The sequence below is a fragment of the Musca autumnalis genome, unplaced genomic scaffold (assembly GCF_047663935.1).
Source record: "Musca autumnalis isolate F117 unplaced genomic scaffold, ASM4766393v1 scaffold_5, whole genome shotgun sequence".
NCBI classification, from domain to species: Eukaryota; Metazoa; Arthropoda; class Insecta; order Diptera; family Muscidae; genus Musca; species Musca autumnalis.
This window is the reverse complement of record NW_027412088.1, coordinates 66,403,387-66,422,796: the sequence shown is the minus strand read 5'-3', so window position 1 is coordinate 66,422,796 and position 19,410 is coordinate 66,403,387. Positions and strand designations below refer to the sequence as shown.

Genomic DNA, 19,410 nt, shown 5'->3' with positions numbered 1-19,410 from the left:
TTTTTTTCTATTGACAAAAATCCTCAGTTGCCTAACGAGACATTTTTTTCTATAGAAAAAATGCCACAGTTTTCTGAGCAGACATTAAGAAAAAATCCCCAACTGAATTTTCCCTATAGAAAAAATCCTCAGTTGCCTGGAGGAGGACACCTTTTCTATAGAAAAATTACCATAGTTATCTGGAGATACTTTTTCTGTAACAAAATGCATGCCCTCAGTTGCCTGAGGATATTTTTTCTATAGAAAAAAATGTTCCTAAGTTGTCTGAGGAGACTTTTTTATAAAAAAAATGCTCCTCAGTTGTATTAGGAGACTTTTTTTATAGAAAATGTTCCTCAGTTATATGGGGAGACTTTTTTCTATTAAAAAAAGGTTTCTCAGTTGTCTGACGAGACTTTTTCCTAAAGAAAAAAATTTTCCTTAGTGTTTTGAGGAGACTTTTTGCTATAGAAAAAATGGTCCTCATTTCTCATAGAAAAAATATTGCTCAGTTATCTAAGGATACTTCTTCCGCAGAAAAAATTAGGAGACCTTTTTGTATAGAAAAAAATCCTCAGTAGTATGAGGATTCCTCAGTAGTCTGAGGACATAGAAAAATTCCTCAGTAGTCTGAGGACACTTTTTTCTATAGAAAAAAATTCCTCAGTAGTCTGAGGACACTTTTTTCTATAGAAAAAAATGCCTCAGTTGGCTGAGGACACTTTTTTTCTATAGAAAAAAAATCCTCAGTAAACTGAGGACACTTTTTTCTATAGAAAAAAAAATTCCTCAGTAAACTGAGGACACTTTTTTCTATAGAAAAAAAATTTCTCAGTAGTCTGAGGACACTTTTTTCTATAGAAAAAAATTCCTCAGTAGTCTGAGGAGACTTTTTTCTATAGAAAAAAATCCTCATTAGTCTGAGGACACTTTTTTCTATAGAAAAAAATCCTCATTAGTCTGAGGACACTTTTTTCTATAGAAAAAAATCCTCAGTAGTCTGAGGACACTTTTTTCTATAAAAAAAAATCATCAGTAGTCTGAGGACAGTTTTTTCTATAGAAAAAAATTCCTCAGTAGTCTGAGGACAGTTTTTTCTATAGAAAAAAATTCCTCAGTAGTCTGAGGACAGTTTTTTCTATAGAAAAAAATTCCTCAGTAGTCTGAGGACAGTTTTTTCTATAGAAAAAAATTCCTCAGTAGTCTGAGGACACTTTTTTCTATAGAAAAAAATCCACAGTAGTCTGAGGACACTTTTTCTATAGAAAAAAATTCCTCAGTAGTCTGAGGACACTTTTTTCTATAGAAGAAAATTCCTCAGTAATCTGATGACACTTTTTTCTATAGAAGAAAATTCCTCAGTAATCTGATGACACTTTTTTCTATAGAAAAAAATTCCTCAGTAGTCTGAGAACACTTTTTTCTATAGAAAACAATTCCTCAGTAGTCTGAGGACACTTTTTTCTATAGAAAAAAATTCCTCAGTAGTCTGAGGACACTTTTTTCTATAGAAAAAATTCCTCAGTAGTCTGAGGACACTTGGTTCTATAGAAAAAAATTCTTCAGTAGTATGAGGACACTTTTTTTCTATAGAAAAAAATTCCTCAATAGTATGAGGACACTTTTTTTTATAGAAAAAAATCCTCAGTAGTCTGAGAACACTTTTTTCTATAGAAAAAAATTCTCAGTAGTCCGACGACACTTTTTTCTATAGGAAAAATTTCTCAGTAGTCTGAGGACACTTTTTTCTATAGAAAAAATTCCTCAGTAGTCTGAGGACATTTTTTTCTATAGAAAAAAATTCCTCAGTAGTCTGAGGACACTTTTTCTATAGAAAAAAATTCCTCAGTAGTCTGAGGACACTTTTTTCTGTAGAAAAAAAATTCCTCAGTAGTCTGAGGACACTTTTTTCTATAGAAAAAAATTTCTCAGTAGTCTGAGGACACTTTTTTCTATAGAAAAAAAATCCTCAGAAGTATGAGGACACTTTTTTCTATAGAAAAAAATCCTCAGTAGTCTGACGACACTTTTTTCTATAAAAAAAAATTCCTCAGTAGCCTAAAGACACTTTTTTCTATAGAAAAAAATTCGTCAGTAGTCTGAGAACACTTTTTTCTATAGAAAAAAATTCCTCAGTAGTCTGAGGACACTTTTTTCTATAGAAAAAAATTCCTCAGTAATCTGAGGACACTTTTTTCTATAGAAAAAAATTCCTCAGTAGTCTGAGGACACTTTTTGCTATAGAAAAAAATTCCTCAGAAGTATGAGGACACTTTTTTCTATAGAAAAAAATTCCACAGTAGTCTGAGGACACTTTTTTCCATAGAAAAAAATTCCTCAGTAGTCTGAGGACACTTTTTTCTATAGAAAAAAAATCCTCAGTAGTCTGAGGACACTTTTTTCTATAGAAAAAAATTCCTCAGTAGTCTGAGGACACTTTTTCTACAGAAAAAAATTCCTCAGTAGTCTGAGGACACTTTTTTCTATAGAAAAAAAAATACCTCAGTAGTCTGAGTACACTTTTTTCTATAGAAAAAAATTCCACAGTAGTCTGAGGACACTTTTTTCTATAGAAAAAAGTCCTCAGTAGCCTGAGGACATTTTTTTCTATAGAAAGAAATTCCTCAGTAGTCTGAGGACACTTTTTCTATAGAAAAAAATCCACAGTAGTCTGAGGACACTTTTTTCCCTAGAAAAAATTCCTCTGTAGTCTGAGGACACTTTTTTCTATAGAAAAAAATTTCTCAGTAGTCTGAGGACAGTTTTTTCTATAGAAAAAATTCCTCAGTAGTCTGAGAACACTTTTTTCTATAGAAAAAATTCCCCAGTAGTCTGAGAACACTTTTTTCTATAGAAAAAAATTCCTCAGTAGTCTGAGGACACTTTTTTCTATAGAAAAAAATTCCTCAGTAGTCTGAGGACACTTTTTTCTATAGAAAAAAATTCCTCAGTAGTCTGAGGACACTTTTTTCTATAGAAAAAAATTCCTCGGTAGTCTGAGGACACTTTTTTCTATAGAAAAAAATTCCTCAGTAGTCTGAGGACACTTTTTTTTATAGAAAAAAAATCCTCAGTAGTCTGAGGACAATTTTGTTCTAAAGAAAAAAATTCCTCAGTAGTCTGAGGACACTTTTTTCTATAGAAAAGAATTCCTCAGTAGTCTGAGGACACTTTTTTCTATAGAAAAAAATTCCTCAGAAGTCTGAGGACAATTTTTTCTCTAGAAAAAATTTTCGGCTGTCAAAGGAGAGTTTACTTAAATTGTCCTCATATAAATACCTCCATTTACTTTTGGCAAACTTATTTAATAGGTTCCTAATTTACATTATTTGTAATTTAAAACCAATGCAGCAAATAAATCCTCGATAAAGTTTATCCAAATCGCATATTTACCCAAAAAGACACTCCTCTTTTCCGGCTTTCATTCATGATTTGAAATTGAATATAGAAAAAACAAACAAAAATACACCCAAAAGTGGCTAGCAAAGATAGAAGCAAAAATGTATGTACGTGTGTGTCATTTAAAGTCATTTGATGACCCGGCAAAAATTGCCAGAGTGTGGGTAGGCGCTTAAGCCTACCACAAAAAAAAAAAAAATAAAGGAGAAATGATAATAACGCCAAACATTGTGGGAGGGATGTGAAATTTAATTCCAAAAGAACAGAGAAACAACCAAACTTTTACAAAATGCTTGTTAGGGTGCAAAGTTGTGAGATAAACATTAGGATGGATCGAAAGAAAAAAATAAAAAATACTAAAAGAATACTGAGGAAAGTGAAATGAATATTGGATTGTATTGTACATACATATCTACCCTGATATCTTTAAATAAGCGTTAAATTAATACATATTGTTTAGCTTAGCACGTTTGTGTGTAATAAAGCCAAAAAGGTAGCAACAACATAGCGGGGTATAAAAATTGCAAAGATTAAGAAAAGTATTCAAATATTTATAGAGCATCATCTACATTGTTGTTTAACATATTTGTTACATTAATTAATTAATAACTGTGATGACTGTACCTTTTTTCTACGCCAGCATCCGGTATAGAAAGGCACTATTTCAATTAAATTGGCCTTCTCTGGCATGGAAGACTTTTAGAAGTGGGTTGGGCATGCATGCATTGTTATCAAAATTGGAAGAGAGAGAAGAAAACAAAAAGACAAGAGAATTTTATTTTTTTATTTTTATTATTTTTCTTCAATTAATAACATTGTCGTCATCATCATCAGATATAACAATTGAAATGTTTTCTTGAGATGCTGTAGATAAAAGTTGTGTTTATTTTCTCGAATTGTTTTTATTTTGAGATATTGACACGATCAATTTCTAAATTGATTTGAACTAATCAATAATTAAATGAATGAATGACTAAGGAGAAAAGCTGAATAATGTTTTGAAATGGATTGTCACAAAAGGAATGAAGTGTTTCAGTATTGTCACAACAAGAAATAACAAGTAAAAAGTCGTTAAGTTCGGCCGGGCCGAACTTTTTATACCCTCCACCATAAAATAGTCTTAATTAAAATGGAACAATTAGGGCTTTTCACAATTTTAGGTGGAACAACTTTTCGACAATGGATAGACTCCTACTGGCTCCCACTATTGCTTAAATTACACTGTGAACACAAATGTTGGGGCAGAGATAATTCCTTTTGGAGATGAAAGCCCTTGGTGTGTGTATATTAAAAACCCCGAAGGACAGATGCGCCGTAAGTCGAACTTCCGCGTTATGGCGTGATGAAGTTGTCCTTCGGGGTACATAATATACTCACCAAGGCCTTTCTTCCCCAAGAGGAATTTTCCGTGCCCCAGACTTTCACCTCCATTTTGTTGCACAGTGTTATCTAATCTAATCTAAAAAATGTGTTCAGCTAGGTGAAAGGTACCACCTAAGGGGCTATATCAAAGAGTCAACCTATCTTTAAATTTTTTGGCGGAAAAGTTTTATAGCTGCAGGGAACTTCAAGAGTCAAATTGAGGGTAGTTTCATCAAAACAATGTAGACCCTCAAAAATGGACCCATGTTGACTAATTTTAATGAAGAAATTTCGTGACCACTGAAAATTCCCGAAAATCGGGAGGTACAATTATATGGGGGGATATACCAAAACATGGACCTATATTGACGATTATTTTTGAATAGACAAAATTGTAACTAAAATTCTCAAAATACCGATCATTACAGCTAGTTCGGTTAAAAATTGCAGCCAAATTTCTCAAAATACCGAAAAGCAGGAGATACCGTTATATGGGGGCTATACCAAAACATGGACCTATGTTGACGATGTTTCGTTGGAGATGTTTTATGACCACTGATACCTTCAAATGTCAAATTACAGCTATTTCGGTTAAAAACTGTAGGTAAAATTCTCAAAATACCGAAAATCGGGAGGTACCGTTAAATGGGGGCTATATCAAAACATGGACCTATGTTGACGATGTTTGGTGGAGATGTTTCATGACAACTGGGAACCTCAAATGTCAAATTGCAGATAGTTCGGTTACAAATTGTGGCTAAAATTCTCAAAATACCGAAAATCGGGAGGTACCGTTAAATGGGGGCTATACCAAAACATGGACCTATGTTGACAATGTTTGGTGGAGTTATTTCAAGACGACTGAGAACCTCAAATGGCAATTTACAGTTAGTTCGGTTAAAAATTGTAGCTAAAATTCTCAAAATTCCGAAAATCGGGAGGTACCGTTAAATGGGGGCTATACCAAAACATGGACCTATGTTGACAATGTTTGGTGGAGATATTTCAAGACGACTGAGAACCTCAAATGGCAATTTACAGCTAGTTCGGTTAAAAATTGTAGCTAAAATTCTCAAAATATCGAAAATCGGGAGGTACCGATATATGGGGGCTATACAAAAAAAAGAAAAAAATGTACCTATATTGACGATGTTTCGTGGAGATGTTTCATGACCACTGAGAACCTCAAATGTCAAATTGCAGATAGTTCGGTTACAAATTGTGGCTAAAATTCTCAAAATACCGAAAATCGGGAGGTACCGTTAAATGGGGGCCATACCAAAACATGGACCTATGTTGACGATGTTTGGTGGAGATGTTTCATGACAACTGGGAACCTCAAATGTCAAATTGCAGATAATTCGGTTACAAATTGTGGCTAAAATTCTCAAAATACCGAAAATCGGGAGGTACCGTTAAATGGGGGCTATACCAAAACATTGACCTATGTTGACGATGTTTGGTGGAGATATTTCAAGACGACTGAGAACCTCAAATGGCAAATTACAGCTAGTTCGGTTAAAAATTGTAGATAAAATTATCAAAATACCGAAAATCGGGAGGTACCGATATATGGGGGCTATACCTAAACATGGACCTATGTTGACGATGTTTCGTAGAGATGTTTCATGACCGCTGGGAACCTCAAATGTCAAATTGCAGATAGTTCGGTTAAAAATTGTGGCTAAAATTCTCAAAATACCGAAAATCGGGAGGTACCGTTATATGGGGACTATACCTAAACATGGATCTATGTTGACGATGTTTGGTGGAGATGTTTCATGACAACTGGGAACCTCAAATGTTGCAGATAGTTCGGTTACAAATTGTGGCTAAAATTCTCAAAATACCGTAAATATCCTTTGGGATATAAGTTTTCTGATCACTAGGAACCCTAGGTGCCAAATTATAGCTATTATTATTCGGTCTGCAAATGTGGCGAAGAACGTCAAAATACCTCAAATCCGGAGGTACCGTTATATGGGGGCTATACCAAAGAGTGGACCATCTTCGAACTTGACCTGCCTATAGAAAAAAGACCCTCGGGTGCAAAATTTCAGCACTCTATCTCAATTATTGTGGACGCTAGAGTGATTACAACAGACGGACAGACGGACATGTCTAGATCGTCTTAGAATTTTATCCTGATCAAGAATATATATACTTTATAGGGTCGCAAATGATTAGTTCGATGTGTTACAAACGGAATGACAAACTTAATATACCCTCCATACTATGGTGGAGGGTATAAAAAGATACATTTTGAAAGAGTGATAATAATTAGAAACTTATTGCATAAAATCTCTGAACTTGTTTGTTTCCACAATAAAATACATATTTTATAGTAAAGTCCCAGTTTTTCCTATCCTTCCTATTATACACAAAACTCAAACAAACAGTAATCGAAATATAAAGACATATTTTGACATTTGGTCTGATTTTGAGCAACTAGTGGAACTACCTTATTATTGCACCCTGTTCTACAAAAAAGAAAAAAAAACATTTACCCTTCTATGGAATTCATAGTTCCTGTCATTGCTGTTGTACAATATTGCCTATTGTCAATTAATTAAATCATTACATCGGAGGGTAATGTTTTTTTTTTTCTTCGATAAGTTTATTGACTCAATTCTTATCGAGTACTTTAACCCTTAAATCGTATCAACAACAAGAATACAATGTCTAACACAACAATAAGGGTCCAAATGTATTTACATATGAATCAGAATCAGAATGTGAGTGTGTTTTGTGTTAGGGGGTTGTGTTTGCAGAAGTGTTTACTGGTGATTGCCCTTCCCTCCCCTCCTACCGCCTTTTCTAAATTTCTAATTGTTTATTAATAACTTGTTGCACCAAAAGTGTTGAGGAGGACGAGAGCAGTAGCAATAGCGAGGCAATTGAATTGTTATTGTTTATTATTTGATAAAAAAATATACATTGTTGCTGTAGAATATTTAGACGAAAAAAATGAAATTCGACGAGGGACGTATTATCAAGAAAGGATAACTTATTGTTTGTAAATTAATTCAGCTTAATTTATATTTTGTTGTCTTAAATTAAAAAATACCATAGATTCGAATATCGCCACATAGAAACCTGATTAATTTTTTCTACAGACAAAACCTGCCAAGTGACCTGAGATTTTTTTAATAGAAAAACGTTTTGCCCTTGACATCAGTATTTTTTTTTTTCTATAGAAAAAAATATCCTCAAGGACCTGAGTAATTTTTTTCTCTATAAAAAAGTTCCTCTGGGATCCCTGAGGAGACGTTTGTCTATTGAAAAAGCTCCTCTGGGATCTGATGGCCTTTTTCTATAGAAAAAAGGGTCCTCAAGGGCATCAGGAATTCCTATAGAAAAAGTATCCTCGGAGACTTGTGGAATTTTTTAGAAAAAAGTATCCTCAGGGACCGGAGTATTTTTTCTATACAAAAGTCTGTTCAGAGAAAAGGTAGAAAAGGCTGGTAAGTGACCTGAGGATTTTTTCTATAGAAAACAGTCTCCTCAGCAACCTGAGGAATTTTTTTCTATATTTTTTTCTATACCAAAGTCTCCTCAGGAATATTTTTCTATAGAAAAAGTCTTCTTATTGACCTGAGGAGTTTTTCTATAGATAATTGTTCTGAGGGAACTAAAGATTTTTTTCTATAGAAAAAAAGTCTTCTCACGGACCTGAGAATTTTTTCTATAGAAAAAGGTCTTCCTCAGGTTTCTTAGGAGACTTATTTTAAAGAAAAAAGTCTCCTCAGGGACCCGAAGAATTTTTTCTATCGAAAAAGGCCTCCTCAATGATCAGAGGATTTTTTCCTATCGAAAAAGGTCCCTTTGTTTCATGGATAAAAGTATTTTTCTATAGAAAAAAATTTCCTCAGAGACCTGATGATTTTTTTCTATAGAAAAAGGTCTCCTCAATAACCTGAGGATTTTTTTCTGTAGAAAAATTCTCCTCAATAACCCGAGGATTTTTTCTGTAGAAAAAATTCTCCTCAGTAACCTGAGGAATTTCTTATATAGAAAAGTCTACTCAGGGACCTGAGGATTTTTTTTCTATAACAAAAGTTTCCTCAGGGTCCTGAGAATTTTTTTTTTTTATAGAAAAAGGCCTCCTCAATAACCTGAGGATTTTTTTTTCTATAGAAAAAATTCTCCTCAATAACTTGAGGATTCTACTCAGTAACCTGAGGATTTTTTTCTATAGAAAAATTCTCCTCAGTAACCTGAGGAATTTTTACTATGGAAAAGTCTACTCAGGGACCTGAGGATTTTGTTCTATAGAAAAAAGTCTCCTGAGGGACCTGAGGACTTTTTTCTCTCCTCTCCTCAGAGACCTGATGAATTTTTTTCTATAGAAAAAGGTCTCCTCAATAACCTGAGGATTTTTTTCTGTAGAAAAAATTCTCCTCAGTAACCTGAGGAATTTTTTTCTATAGAAAAATTCTCGTCAGTAACCTGAGGAATTTTTTCTATAGAAAAAAGTCTCTTCAGGGTCCTGAGGAATTTTTCTATAGAAAAAAGTCTCCTCAGAGACCTGAGGATTTTTTTTTTCTATAGAAAAAATTCTCCTCAATAACATGAGGATTTTTTTCTATAGAAAAAATTCTACTCAGTAGCCTGAGGATTTTTTTCTATAGAAAAATTCTCCTCAGTAACCTGAGGAATTTTTACTATGGAAAAGTCTACTCAGGGACCTGAGGATTTTGTTCTATAGAAAAAAGTCTCCTGAGGGACCTGAGGATTTTTTCTCTCCTCTCCTCAGAGACCTGATGAATTTTTTCTATAGAAAAAGGTCTCCTCAATAACATGAGGATTTTTTCAATAGAAAAATTCTCCTCAATAACCTGAGGATTTTTTCTGTAGAAAAAATTCTCCTCAGTAATCTGAGGAATTTTTTTCTATAGAAAAATTCTCGTCAGTAACCTGAGGATTTTTTACTATAGAAAAGTCTACTCAGGGACCTGAGGAATTTTTCTATAGAAAAAAGTCTCCTCAGAGACCTGAGGATTTTTTTCTATAGAAAAAATGTCACTTTATGGACCTGAGGAATTTTTTCTATAGAAAAAAGTGTCCTCAGGGACTTGAGGAATTTTTTTATATAGAAAAAGACTCCTCAGAGACCTGAGGAATTATTTTCTATAGAAAAGTCTCTTTCGGGACCTGAGGAATTTTTCCTTTCCTTTTCCTTTATATAGAAAATAGTCTCCTTAGTGAACCGAGCATTTTCTTCAATTAAAAAAGTCTCCCCAGGGACTTGATGATTCTTTTCTGTACAAAAAAGTCTCCTCAGAGCCCGGTGGAATTTTATCCATAAAAAGTCTCCTCAGGACTTCTTCCATAGAATAAAGTTTCCTCAAAGACCTAAGAATTTTTTATCGAAAAAGTCTTCTCAGGGACCTGAAGAATTTGTTCTATAGAAAAAGTCTTCCCATTGACCTGAGGCATTTTTCTATTGAAAAGTGTTCTCAGGGACCTGAAAATTTTTTGTATAGAAAAAGTCTTCTCAGGTCTCTGAGGATTTTATCTATAGAAAAGTCTTCCTCAGGTCCCTTAGGAGACTTATTTTATAGAAAAACGTCTCCTCAGGGACCCGAGGAATTTTCTATAGAAAAGTCTCCTCAATGGTCTGAGGATTTTTTCCTATCGAAAAAGTTCCCTTTTTTCATGGAAAAAAAGTGTTTTTCTATAGAATAAGTCTCGTCAGAGACCCGAGAAATTTTTTCTATAGAAGAAGGTTTCCACAGACACCTGAGGATTTTTTCTATAGAAATAGGCCTTCTCAGATGTTTTTTTATAGAAAAATGGACTCCTCAGTCTATTTCTATAAAAAAGGCTGCTCGGTGACCTGAGAATTTTATTCTATAAAAAGTCTGCTCAGTAACTTGAGGAGTTTTTCCTATAGAAAAAGGTCTCCTAAGGGAGCTGGAGATTTTTTTATAGAAAAAGTCTCTTCTTTTTCTTAAGAAAAAGTCTCCTCGGTGGCCTGAGGATTTTTTCAATAAAAAGTCTTCTCAGTGACCTGAGGATTTTTTTATATAGAAAAAAGTCTCCTCAGGGACCTGAGAAATCTGCGTAAAGAAAAGAGTGCCCCATGATTTTTTCTATAGAAAAAAGTCTCTCAATGACCTGAGAATTTTCTTCTATATAAAAAGTCTCCTCAATGACCTGAGGATTTTGAACCGAGCATTTCCTTCAATTAAAAAAGTCTCCCCAGGGACTTTATGATTCTTTTCTGTACAAAAAAGTCTCCTCAGAGCCCGGTGGAATTTTATCCATAAAAAGTCTCCTCAGTAACCCGAGGACTTCTTCCATAGAATAAAGTTTCCTCAAGGACCTAAGAATTTTTTATGGAAAAAGTCTTCTCAGGGACGTGAGGAATTTGACCTGAGACATTTTTCTATTAAAAAGTGTTCTCAGGGACCTGAAGATTTTTTGTATAGATAAAGTCTTCTCAGAGACCTGAGGATTTTATCTATAGAAAAGTCTTCCTCAGGTCCCTTAGGAGACTTATTTTGTACAAAAACGTCTCCTCAGGGACCCGAGGAATTTTCTATAGAAAAAAGTCTCTTCAGGGTCCTGAGGAATTTTTCTATAGAAAAAAGTCTCCTCAGAGACCTGAGGATTTTTTTTCTATAGAAAAAATTCTCCTCAATAACATGAGGATTTTTTTCTATAGAAAAAATTCTACTCAGTAGCCTGAGGATTTTTTTCTATAGAAAAATTCTCCTCAGTAACCTGAGGAATTTTTACTATGGAAAAGTCTACTCAGGGACCTGAGGATTTTGTTCTATAGAAAAAAGTCTCCTGAGGGACCTGAGGATTTTTTCTCTCCTCTCCTCAGAGACCTGATGATTTTTTTCTATAGAAAAAGGTCTCCTCAATAACATGAGGATTTTTTCAATAGAAAAATTCTCCTCAATAACCTGAGGATTTTTTCTGTAGAAAAAATTCTCCTCAGTAATCTGAGGAATTTTTTTCTATAGAAAAATTCTCGTCAGTAACCTGAGGATTTTTTACTATAGAAAAGTCTACTCAGGGACCTGAGGAATTTTTCTATAGAAAAAAGTCTCCTCAGAGACCTGAGGATTTTTTTCTATAGAAAAAATGTCACTTTATGGACCTGAGGAATTTTTTCTATAGAAAAAAGTGTCCTCAGGGACTTGAGGAATTTTTTTATATAGAAAAAGACTCCTCAGAGACCTGAGGAATTATTTTCTATAGAAAAGTCTCTTTCGGGACCTGAGGAATTTTTCCTTTCCTTTTCCTTTATATAGAAAATAGTCTCCTTAGTGAACCGAGCATTTTCTTCAATTAAAAAAGTCTCCCCAGGGACTTGATGATTCTTTTCTGTACAAAAAAGTCTCCTCAGAGCCCGGTGGAATTTTATCCATAAAAAGTCTCCTCAGGACTTCTTCCATAGAATAAAGTTTCCTCAAAGACCTAAGAATTTTTTATCGAAAAAGTCTTCTCAGGGACCTGAAGAATTTGTTCTATAGAAAAAGTCTTCCCATTGACCTGAGGCATTTTTCTATTGAAAAGTGTTCTCAGGGACCTGAAAATTTTTTGTAAAGAAAAAGTCTTCTCAGGTCTCTGAGGATTTTATCTATAGAAAAGTCTTCCTCAGGTCCCTTAGGAGACTTATTTTATAGAAAAACGTCTCCTCAGGGACCCGAGGAATTTTCTATAGAAAAGTCTCCTCAATGGTCTGAGGATTTTTTCCTATCGAAAAAGTCCCCTTTTTTCATGGAAAAAAAGTATTTTTCTATAGAATAAGTCTCCTCAGAGACCCGAGAAATTTTTTCTATAGAAGAAGGTTTCCACAGACACCTGAGGATTTTTTCTATAGAAATAGGCCTTCTCAGATGTTTTTTTATAGAAAAATGGACTCCTCTGTCTATTTCTATAAAAAAGGCTGCTCGGTGACCTGAGAATTTTATTCTATAAAAAGTCTGCTCAGTAACTTGAGGAGTTTTTCCTATAGAAAAAGGTCTCCTAAGGGAGCTGGAGATTTTTTAATAAAAAAGGTCTCTTCTTTTTCTTAAGAAAAAGTCTCCTCGGTGGCCTGAGGATTTTTTCAATAAAAAGTCTTCTCAGTGACCTGAGGATTTTTTATATAGAAAAAAGTCTCCTCAGGGACCTGAGAAATCTGCGTAAAGAAAAGAGTGCCCCATGATTTTTTCTATAGAAAAAAGTCTCTCAATGACCTGAGAATTTTCTTCTATATAAAAAGTCTCCTCAATGACCTGAGGATTTTGAACCGAGCATTTCCTTCAATTAAAAAAGTCTCCCCAGGGACTTTATGATTCTTTTCTGTACAAAAAAGTCTCCTCAGAGCCCGGTGGAATTTTATCCATAAAAAGTCTCCTCAGTAACCCGAGGACTTCTTCCATAGAATAAAGTTTCCTCAAGGACCTAAGAATTTTTTATGGAAAAAGTCTTCTCAGGGACCTGAGGAATTTGACCTGAGACATTTTTCTATTAAAAAGTGTTCTCAGGGACCTGAAGATTTTTTGTATAGATAAAGTCTTCTCGGAGACCTGAGGATTTTATCTATAGAAAAGTCTTCCTCAGGTCCCTTAGGAGACTTATTTTGTACAAAAACGTCTCCTCAGGGACCCGAGGAATTTTCTATAGAAAAAAGTCTCCTCAATGATCTGAGGATTTTTTCCTATCGAAAAAGTCCCCTTTTTTCATGGAAAATAGTATTTTTCTATAGAAAAAGTCTCCTCAGAGACCTGAGGAATTTTTTTCTATAGAAAAAGGTTTCCAGACACCTCAGGATTTTTTTCTATAGAAAAAGGCCTTCTCAGATGTTTTTTTTTATAGAAAAATGGACTCCTCAGTAAACTGAGCAATTTTTTTTCTGTAGAAAAAAGTCTGCTCAGTGACCTGAGGAATTTTTTTCTAAAGAAAAAAGTCTCCTCTGTAACCTATGAATTTTTTTCTTTAGAAAAAGTCTTCTCAGTGACCTGAGGACTTTTTTCTATAGAAAAAGTCTCCTCAGTGATCTAGGATTTTTTTCCTTTAGAAAAAAGTCTTCTCGGTGGACTGAGGATTTTTTTATAAAAAAGGCTGCTCGGTGACCTGAGAATTTTATTCTATAAAAAGTCTTCTCAGTAACTTGAGGAGTTTTTCCTATAGAAAAAAGTCTCCTCAGGGAGCTGGGGATTTTTTTCTTATAGAAAAAGGTCTCCTCAGGAAGCTGGCGATTTTTTATAGAAAAAGTCTCTTCTTTTTCTTAAGAAAAAGTCTCCTCGGTGGGCTGAGGATTTTTTCAATAAAAAGTCTTCTCAGTGACCTGAGGATTTTTTATATAGACAATTTTTCTACTGAAAAAAGTCTCCTCAATGACCTGAGAATTTTCTTCTATATAAAAAGTATCCTCAATGACTTGAGGATTTTTTCTATAGAAACAAACTTGTTCCTCAGTTTACTCAAGAATTTTTTATGGATAAATAGTGACCCGATAATTTTTTATAGAAAAAGTCTCCCCAGGGTCCTGAGGATTTTTTCTATGGCAAAAAGTCTCAGGTACCTGAGATATTTTTTCTTTAGATAAAAGTCTTTTCTGTTACCTGAGGATTTTTTTCTTTAGAAAAAAGTCTACTCAGTTACCTGAGGATTTTTTATAGGACGAAGTCGGTTCGCCGACCTGAAGATTTTTTAATACATAAAAGTCTCCTCAGGCACGTGAGGAATTTTTTCTGTAGAAAAATTCTTTAGGTCTCTGAAGAGACTTTTTTCTATAAAAAACGAATTCTCAGGTCACTGAGAAGTTTTTTTCTATGAAGACTCCACAATGACGTAAGCAATTTTTTCGATAGAAAAGTCTCCACAGTGACCTGAAGATTGTTTCTATAGAAAAATTCCCTTATGTGGTCTGAGGGGTTTTTCTAAAGAAAAAAAATACTCCTCTTTGGCCTAAGGATTTTTTCTATAGAAATAGATGTTAATTTTGCGTGAGGAATTTCTTCGGCAAAACTAGTGAATTTTGTAATTGCTAACGGAAAATGTTTCTATAGAAAAAGATGTCCTCAAAACCCAAGGAATTTTTATATAGAAAAGTGTCCACTGGAGCAAAGTGGAAAGAGAACCCCTTGTGGAAACTATTTCCCATAATTATTACACCATCCACCTGTTTTCCCTCTACTAACCCTGACTGATATCATATCAATAAATGTTTTGTAGTGTTTTTCAATGTTCAGTGCACCACGTGCCATTGTTGTTGTAAATGATGATGGTAATACACCATCCATTTGGCATTTGTCCCCTACATGTTAGCCCTTGAGCCCCGCATTAAATCAACATCACTATCATCATTAGCGTTAAACATTGTTCAATTACAATACGGAAAAAGAAGGGAAAACACATTTTGTTGTAAATGAAACTAACAGAGATATAAATGTGATTTGAGATTTTCAGGTCATAGGCCGAAGAACCCACATTTTATGGAGCGGATAAAGAATGTATGTATGTTTGAGTCAATGGTACATACTATTTACAAATTGATAACTGGACAAGTGTTTTGAACTTGAAAACAAAGGACAGCAACAAATGTGTGACATATATTGTTATTTGTTTATTTTTCTAACAATGAAGGAAAAAACATGGTATTTGAATGGTTTTATTGTACATGCTGATAATTACATTATTGTAGACAATTTTGGTCAATCGAATCAATAGGTTTGAAGCTAGTCGAGTTATAAAACCGACTAATGATATTATGGAGATAACAATTTGATTCGGAGCGGCTTTTGGAATAAAATCACTTCTTATGGAGCCTTCTAGATGAAAAATAAAATACACGAAATCTTCTTCTTTTTAAAAATTATGATATATTATACTTATTAGCCAATACAGTTCAATATTTTATTAATTTCCCACAGTGGTTATTTCCAATTTTATATTATTGACATTCTAGTCACAACAACATCTCAATATGAGTGATGCGACCTATACAAATTCCTCAATTCATCACATAATAACAATGGCAGCAGCAGCAACAACAACAATAACATCACAATGAATGAACTGTCATGTATAACAAACATTTTTAAAATATTTGCCTTAATTGAAGAATAATTTATAATAATTTTTTTTTGTTTAATACTTGTTACACATACATTGTTACACTGCTCGGCTTCGGATAGAAAAATGCCGTACACAGTTCAAGTGTGCACCTACCACCGCCGACAGACCGACAATACTTGGGCAGTTAGGTTCAATTAAAAGCGAAGAATTTGTTTACTAGAACTGAATCATGACACAGTACTGTGAGAATTTATCACGTTCCCCAATAGAAGAAGAACAGCAACAACAACAAGTTAAGTTCGGCCGGGCCGAACTTTTTATACCCTCCACCATAAAATAGTCTTAATTAAAATGGAATAATTAGGGTCCTTTCACAATCTTAGGTGGAACAACTTTTCGACAATGGATAGACTCCTACTGCCTACCAATATTGCTTAAAGTACACTGTGAACACAAATGTTGGGACAGAGATAAAAAACCCGAAGGACAGATGCACCGTGAGTCGAACTTCCGCGTTATGGCGTGATGAAGTTTTTGCAAGAGACCCTGTAAGCCATCATGAATTAGCAGTATATATTTATTAGTTGTTTTAGTAGAGCACTTAAGCAACAGTGAAAAAAGATATAACGCTAATTCCTGATGGCCCACAGGGTCGCTAACAAAAATTTCATCACGCAATAACGCGGAAGTTCGACTCACGGCGCATCTGTCCTTCGGGGTTCATAATATACTCACCAAGGCCTTTCTTCCCCAAGAGGAATTTTCCGTGCCCCAGACTTTCAACTCAATTTTGTTGCACAGTGTTATCTAATCTAATCTAAAAAAATGGGTTCAGGTAGGTGAAAGGTACCACCTATGGGGCTATATCAAAGAGTCAAGCGATCTTTAAATTTTTTGGCGGAAAAGTTTTATAGCTGCAGGGAACTTCAAGAGTCAAATTGAGGGTAGTTTCATCAAAACTATGTAGACCCCCAAAAATTGATCCAGGAATTTTAGTGAAGAAATTTCGTGACCACTGAAATTTCCCGAAAATCGGGAGGTACAGTTAGTTATATGGGGGGATATACCAAAACATGGACCTATGTATATTGACGATTATTTTTGAATAGACAAAATTGTAGCTAAAATTCTCAAAATACCGATCATTACAGCTAGTTCGGTTAAAAATTGCAGCTAAAATTCTCAAAATACCGAAAATCGGGAGATACCGTTATATGGGGGCTATACCAAAACATGGACCTATATTGACGATGTTTCGTTGGAGATGTTTTATGACCACTGAGAACTTCAAATGTCAAATTACAGCTATTTCGGTTAAAAACTGTAGCTAAAATTTTCAAAATACCGAAAATCGGGATGTACCGCTATATGGGGGCTATACCAAAACATGGACCTATGTTGACGATGTTTCGTGGAGATGTTTCATGACCACTGAGAACCACAAATGTCAAATTACAGCTAGTTCGGTTAAAAATTGTAACTAAAATGCTCAAAATACCGAAAATCGAGAGGTACGGTTATAAGGGGGCCATACCAAAATATGGACCTATGTTGACGATGTTTGGTAGAGATGTTTCATGACCACTGAGAACCTCAAATGTCAACTTGCAGATAGTTCGGTTACAAATTGTGGCTATAATTCTCAAAATACCGAAAATCGGGAGGTACCGTTATATGGGGGCTATACCAAAACCTGGACCTATGTTGACGATGTTTGGTGGAGATATTTCATGACCACTGAGAACCTCAAATGGCAAATTACAGCTAGCTCGGTTAAAAATTGTAGCTAAAGTTCTCAAAATACCGAAAATCGGGAGGTACCGATATATGGGCGCTATACCAAAACATGGACCTATGCCCATATCCTTTGGGATATAAGTTTGTTGATCACTATGAACGCTAAGTGCCAAATTATAGCTAGTTCGGTCTGCAAATGTGGCGAATAACGTTAAAATACCTCAAATCCGGAGGTACCGTTATATGGGAGCTATACCAAAGAGTGGACCGATATAGCCCATCTTCGAACTTGACCTGCCTATGGAAAAAAGACCCTCGCGTGCAAAATTTCAGCACTCTATCTCAATTATTGCGGACGCTAGAGTGATTACAACACACGGACAGACGGACGGACAGACGGACAAGGCTAGATCGTCTTAGAATTTTATCCTGATCAAGAATATATATACTTTATAGGGTCTCCGACGAATATTTCGATGTGTTACAAACGGAATGACAAATTTAATTATACCCTCCATACGGTGGAGGGTATAAAAATTGATGCAGACCAGAGATCTGCAAGAGCTGATTCACACTTACAGCATATTCACATATTCATTGCTTTGTGGTACTTGCGCTATGGCTATGATAAGCAACAGTATTTAAAACCTAGGGTTGGGTAGCCTGGTTGTCTGAAAAATCGATGTTGAGTGGACCTTTCCTCTAAAGGAATTAGTCATTAGCCCTCCTATTAGCGAGAAAGTCCCTTTGGCGGCATGTAATGTATTCCAAGTGACATCTCAAGTGGACACTGACCTCCCCGTGGTGTCACCTGGGGTACTGCCTTTAACACCCGTTAAAGGTAGTGAGCTAACATGTGCCGAGCGTTCACCCACAAGAACGTTAAAAACTTGGGTTTGGGCGTCGGGTTAGTAACCCTCCTTTAGAAAAAACATCCCACTATGAAAAAACGTAAGAAAAGAAAAACTAACCCCTCTAAAGTTGACGAATCCCGCAAACGTTTTAAGGACCATGATCTGCGAATCTGCACCTGGAATGTTCGCACTCTTTATAGAGAAGGTGCAGTCTTCGCATTGGCAGACGTACTTGAAAAGTACAAGGCCGATATTACTGCCATACAGGAAATACGATGGATTGGGAAAGGCGTCACAACAACACCTAAAGGAGACGCACTGTATTATAGCTGTTGCGGATTTGTAGTTAGTCGGAGACTAAAACATCTGGTATCCAGCTTCACCCCAGTGAATGAAAGACTTGCTGCAATTCGAATAAAAGCTAAATTCTTCAACATCAGCTTTATTTGTGCTCATGCTCCCACTGAAGAAAAGGACGAACAGACCAAAGATATATTTTACGAGCGCTTAGAAGAAACATATGACCGTTGCCTTGCCCATGACATTAAAATTATTCTAGGCGATTTTAATGCCAAAATTGGAAAGGAGAATATCTTTGGCCCAACAGTCGGGAATTTCAGTCTCCACAGTGAAACATCTGACAATGGTATGAGACTGATTGACTTTGCAGCTGCAAAAAACATGGTAGTTAGCAGTACCAGATTTAATCATCTCGATATTCATAAGGGCATCTGGCTGTCTCCAGATCAGAAAACAAGAAACCAAATTGATCATGTTGTGATAGATGGAAGACATTCATAGAGCGTGTTGGATTTACGATCGTTCCGAGGCGCAAACATTGATTCGGACCACCTTGTTGCCTACAAAGTACGAACAGACACAACACGAAAGTTAGACATCGGTAAGCTGCAATCACAGCAGATAGCCACAGCATATTCCACTCAACTAGCCCAATTGCTTAATCAAAGCACTCCTCATCCCGATAACATATCAGCGCAATGGCAAAGTATTGCCCACTCCATGCAAACAGCCGCAAAATCCATACTTGGATACC

The 19,410-nt window shown here is 35.2% G+C and overlaps 1 protein-coding gene across 2 annotated transcripts in view; it reads right to left on the bottom strand.

Moving 5' to 3' along the window:
- Positions 1–19,410, bottom strand: part of Usp15-31 (Ubiquitin specific protease 15/31) — a 190,850-nt gene that overhangs the window by 53,725 nt on the left and 117,715 nt on the right. The window contains exon 2 of one of the 2 annotated variants that reach the window (XM_073991935.1): positions 4,003–4,074. The exons of the other annotated variant lie outside the window; for it this stretch is intronic. Within the exon in view, the coding sequence (XP_073848036.1) occupies positions 4,003–4,074 (72 nt within the window). The remainder of the gene's footprint in view (positions 1–4,002; positions 4,075–19,410) is intronic. 2 annotated transcript variants of the gene reach the window in all.